The sequence below is a fragment of the Limulus polyphemus genome, unplaced genomic scaffold, assembly GCF_000517525.1.
Source record: "Limulus polyphemus unplaced genomic scaffold, Limulus_polyphemus-2.1.2 Scaffold573, whole genome shotgun sequence".
NCBI lineage: Eukaryota > Metazoa > Arthropoda > Merostomata > Xiphosura > Limulidae > Limulus > Limulus polyphemus.
Window position 1 is genome coordinate 2,172 of NW_013666183.1, and position 4,984 is coordinate 7,155.

A 4,984-nucleotide genomic window follows, 5' to 3' on the forward strand; every position below is an offset into this window, starting at 1 on the left:
AAAACAAGTAGATTCTGAGCGTAACCATGCTCTGGCCTAGACTAATTCTTAATGTTTCAAGTGTTATCCAACCATATCTTAAGCATCGTTCAAATAATAGAGGAATCGCAGATATAAATAAAAGTCGTCAAATAATATAAATAAAAACAAAAAAAGAATACTTGGAGGTTCAGTTATCTCTCAATAGATGGAGAAAAAATAATAAGGAAAAATACTTGGAAGTTCAGTTATCTCTCAATAGAAGGAGAAAAAAATTAAGAAAAAATACTTGGAAGTTAAGTTATCAGAGGCGACTGCAGGAATGAACTCTCATTGCAAAAAGCACTCTGATATCCAAAGTTACCAAATTTTTTATTTCACTGATTTTCCTAAAACTTATATTACTGTCAGATGCAAAAATCAGATTGGACAAATTTGGACATTTTTACTTACACTTATTTTACTTTTTTTTACATAGTAAGTTTATCTACAATCTATGATATTTCCATATGAATAATTTTATTTTAGCTCATTTGTGACACAATGCAGCGGCGGGCCGGATCCGGCCCGCGAGCCTTAGTTTGGTGACCCTTGTGTTAGTGAATCGGTTAATGGGCAGGGTCTGCCATGCTCTTGGGTTCGTATTGCAGTGGACAAAAGCAATGTGTGAAGTGAGATCATGTGCTAATCTGACTTTATTTATGTAATTGTGTTTAGCATTTAAAGCCAGGTTGGCTCCTTCAAAAGAAACTTTTGATAACTTTTGTAACTTTAACTTTTGCAGATCTTGTAACTGATAACTTTTGTTAGATTTGTTTTAAATTTTGCTTTGTTTCAAGCTAGAGTGTTTTTAATTTAACTTATCGGGATTGTTTTATTTTATATCTTGGATTTTATTTCAGTGTAGTTTACAGTGGGAGATAAGACTGGATTTGTAAGAAAAATCTGTTAAAAAAGGTTTCTTCACTCTTCTCTTACCAGTTCAATACACCCATCACAAATACTTGCTCTTGTGTTTTATATACTATGTTTGTCTTTTAGTTTTAAATATTTTCTTGTAAACTTCTTGTGTTTTGATTCTTTCTACATGGCGAACGAAGTTAGTCAGATTTTGAGGAGAAACATAAACATGCACTCTGAAGTTTAATATTCTCCGAACCTTCAGTTAGCGGATCTTAAATACTTACTCTGCGGGATATCCGTGCGCCAGAAATTACCAAATATACATATTTACTATTTTCATTTATGATGAATTTCAGATGAAAAATATATCGAAATTTATTTAGCAAAAAAATACTGATCGTATATTTAAACATAGTACACACGATTAAATGTATTTTAAAATCACGAAGCAGGTAATCTTCTGAATATGAAACTGCTCATACAATTGAAGCATTGAATTGTTCTTAACCCATTTTTATAAGTTTGTTTGTAATTAAGCACAAAGTAACACAATGGGCTATCTGTGCTCTGCCCACTACGGGTATCGAAACTCGGATTCTAGCGTTGTAAGTCCGCAGACATACGCTGTGCCACTGGGGGGGGGGGGGATTTTTATAAGACATGGGATTATTATAAATATCTTGCTTAGCTTATATATATATATATATTGTTCCAAATCTTTAATATTCCTCGCCTTTTTAATTCCGATGGATCATTAAACAAATAATTATCTGCTCAGTGCTCGTTGTTTGTTCATTTGAATTAATAAAAAAAAAGAAAACAAACCTATTCACAGCATTATTTCTAAAATCCAAGAAATAGTAAAGACATTGGCAAGAATTTTTCTTAGAAAATAGGCCTTGTGTATTGCTTAGTAGGTAACATGCGCGGCTGCAGTCGGAAGGGCCCAGTGTTCGAGACGTGATACCGCTGAGCATGCTCCACACTTTCAATTGTGGTGTTTTATAAAAGTGAAAGTCCAGCCCGTTATTCGGTTCAAAGGTGTGGACAAGTCTCTTGTAGTTCGGGAGTTGCTGAGAGGCTACCTTCCCTATAGTTACTAATTCAAAATAGTAAGACATTAAAAAGTGGGTGACTGCTCTGTTTTCCACATCGGAATTAGAAAATTATTTTTTTTAACATTTTCTCTAAAATTCAATAATTAGAAAAAACGTTGACATAAGGGAAATATTGTAAAATAATTCTCTTAGAAATCGGGCCTGGCGTGGCCAAGAGGTTAACATGCTCTGAGATGCAGATCAGAAACCCCACGTTTCGTGCTACATTACAGATGAACACGCCCCACACTTTCAACTGTGGCTGCATTGCAAAATGACAGTTCATCTTTATATTTGTTTCAGAGAGCTAGAAAAAGCCATTACACAGCCGAGTGCTACTTACTGGCTTGCTTTCTGTGGCTAGTAGCTCAAAATTAGGAACGGGTATAACTCAACCATAGAAGTATCTGATATGGCCGATTAGTCAATGTGTTGTATAAGATGCCGTTCAAGTTTGGTTAGGGCGCTCGACTTGCAATCTGTAAGTCGCGGGTTCGAATCCCTGTCACACCCAACATGCTCGCCCTTTCAGCCGTGGGAGCGTTATAATGTGATGGTCAATCCCACTATTTGTTGGTGGGTGGTGATGACTAGATGCCTTCCCTCTAATCTTACACTGCTAAATTAGGGACGGCTAGCGCAGACAGACCTCGTGTAGATTTGCGCGAATTCAATAACAAACAAACTGTTCAAGTTAAATATATCTAGACCTCTCAGACCTTTGTCGCGAGAAACATTAGCAAGATTTCTCCGTATGTCTTTTTTATTATTTGATTAGAGGGAATACCTCCATCTAGATCCTTTTACATCCACGCTATTTTAAACTACTTACTAAATCACACAATTCTTTACTTCGTAACTTCATCTATACCTCGAATCAAAGTTATACAAATGATAAGGTTTTTCCAAACTTGAAGAATTAATTACCTTTTCACATAATTTATAATAATAGAGCGTATATATATTATTGCATGTGATTAGTTGAAGAATTTTATAGATGGAAATTTTCTATGTAGTTTTTCAACTTATTATTCACTCGTGAGATGCAGGCTATGCCAAAAGAAAGTATCCCTTACATCAGTTGATTACGGTTATGTGCCGTATGCTATATTCGCTGTAATGTCACATTAAGCAATTTCTTTTTTCTTATTTTTCGGTCGAAATAAGAACATTTACTTAATTTTTCGCACACTCTGTGTATCAATTATTATACCCTGACAAGATATAACGTGAGAAAGTGGTGAAAACCCACAACAGTTAAAATAGACAACATGATAATAGGTAAGGCAAGTTTAACTGTAATTTCGTATGGAAAGATACTTGCTTATTATGTATCTGCCCCAGAATAGCATAAATATACTTTAAAATTTTCAAAGTTCAACAATCACTTTATGTCGCTCACTAGATGGATCTGGCCATTATTCATTATGAGAAGATTTTAATACTAATTGCTATGAAAATGTCAAATTTTTTCAAGTGCTTAAAGTTCTTTAAAGAAATATATTATTATATTTATAATATTAACATAAATTAGGCTTTGAAACGATACTTCTGCAGTTTCATCGATTGAGATACTGATTTGGCTGATTTTATAATTTTGATATTTACTGCGAGAGAGCGCTGTAAATAACGATCATAATAATAATGGCGGAACTTCCATCGCCTACAGAGGTAAGCTTTATCATTTGTATTAATAATTTACAGGTATTCACCACACTGTACCAATGATTTTATTAAATAGCGGTGAAATAAAAAAGACTACTATTACTAACTTTACAAGAGAAGATATTGAAAATATTCCTCACTCTGAGCATTTTATGGGAAATATTAGATTTGACCTGAATCATGTTGATCATTGAATGATTGATGTCAATCACAACATGATATATATATATTACTATTGTTATTAATAATAATAAATTAACGTTAGATGTAACTAATAGTAATAGTAATAAGTTTTGTGGTGGTAGGTAGAAATATAGAGATGTTTAAAAGTAGATAAACTTTCATATAAAATTTATAAAGCATCATACCATTCATGGCCATACAATTACGAGTACGAAGTATTGCCAAGAGTTTTAAAGGAGGTCAAACACAAATTTAGGTTAAGACCTATTGCGAGACTCATTTTTTGTGGGTCAGTATTATAGACAGTGGGCTGGTGCCTGAGGAGCGGAAAGCAGCACTCTGTTGCTAGTTTTAAAGCTAATAGAATTTTATAGTGAATTTATATATTTCACTATCTGCATACAGCTTTGGTCTTATCTAAAAACGTGTATTGACCCATTTGAAAGAGCAGGGCTACTAAAATACTTAAATTAATTCTAGAAATGGAAAGGTTATCTTATAGGTATAGATTAAGATCTCTTAATTTATTTTCTCTTGATAAAAGAAGGGTAGGAGATGATATTTTTAAGTTTACTAGGTTATCCAGTGTAGAAACAAGATAAAGGCCTCTGATTTCTTTGAGCTACATTCTGAAGGTAATAACATAACATAATATTTTGGGAAAACATGGGACCTATTGGTCCATCTCAGCTGTTCCATCCTCATACTAGATTAAAATGATTAAAAAAATAATAATAATGAAATTATAAACCTAACCCTTTTCATTCATATACTTATCAAGTTTTTTTCTGAAACTACCTTAAATTTACTGCATCTACTACATCTTAAGGCAACCAATTCCAAAGGCCAACCACCTTGTTAGAAAAATAAAATTGTCTTAGCTTAAAATGACTCCTACCTTGCCAAAATTTATATTTGTGTCCCCCAGTCTTACTATTCTCATTGTTAAATATAAAATAGATGATACATCAACATTATCAATTTCCTTTACAATCAGAACACCTCAATCAGATCCCCCTAATTCTTCTTTTTTTCAATAGAAAACAATTCGAGAGATATCACCCTCTCATCGTATAATAATCCTTCTATCAGCCACCATTCTAGTAACCCTTCTCTGAACCTTTTCCAACAATTCAGTGTAGTTCCTAAGGTAAGGA

General features: G+C 33.4%; 1 protein-coding gene across 5 annotated transcripts in view; it reads left to right on the forward strand.

The window, feature by feature from the left end:
- Positions 1–3,585: 3,585 nt before the first annotated feature.
- LOC106459191 (epidermal growth factor receptor substrate 15-like 1) overlaps positions 3,586–4,984 on the forward strand; it is a 44,040-nt gene continuing 42,641 nt past the window's right edge. For 3 of the 5 annotated variants that reach the window (XM_022385623.1, XM_022385625.1, XM_022385627.1), the window contains exon 1: positions 3,586–3,650. In XM_022385623.1, the coding sequence (XP_022241331.1) occupies positions 3,624–3,650 (27 nt within the window). In that variant the 5' untranslated portion in view covers positions 3,586–3,623. The remainder of the gene's footprint in view (positions 3,651–4,984) is intronic. The other 2 variants (XM_022385624.1, XM_022385626.1) reach the window with 1 other exon arrangement.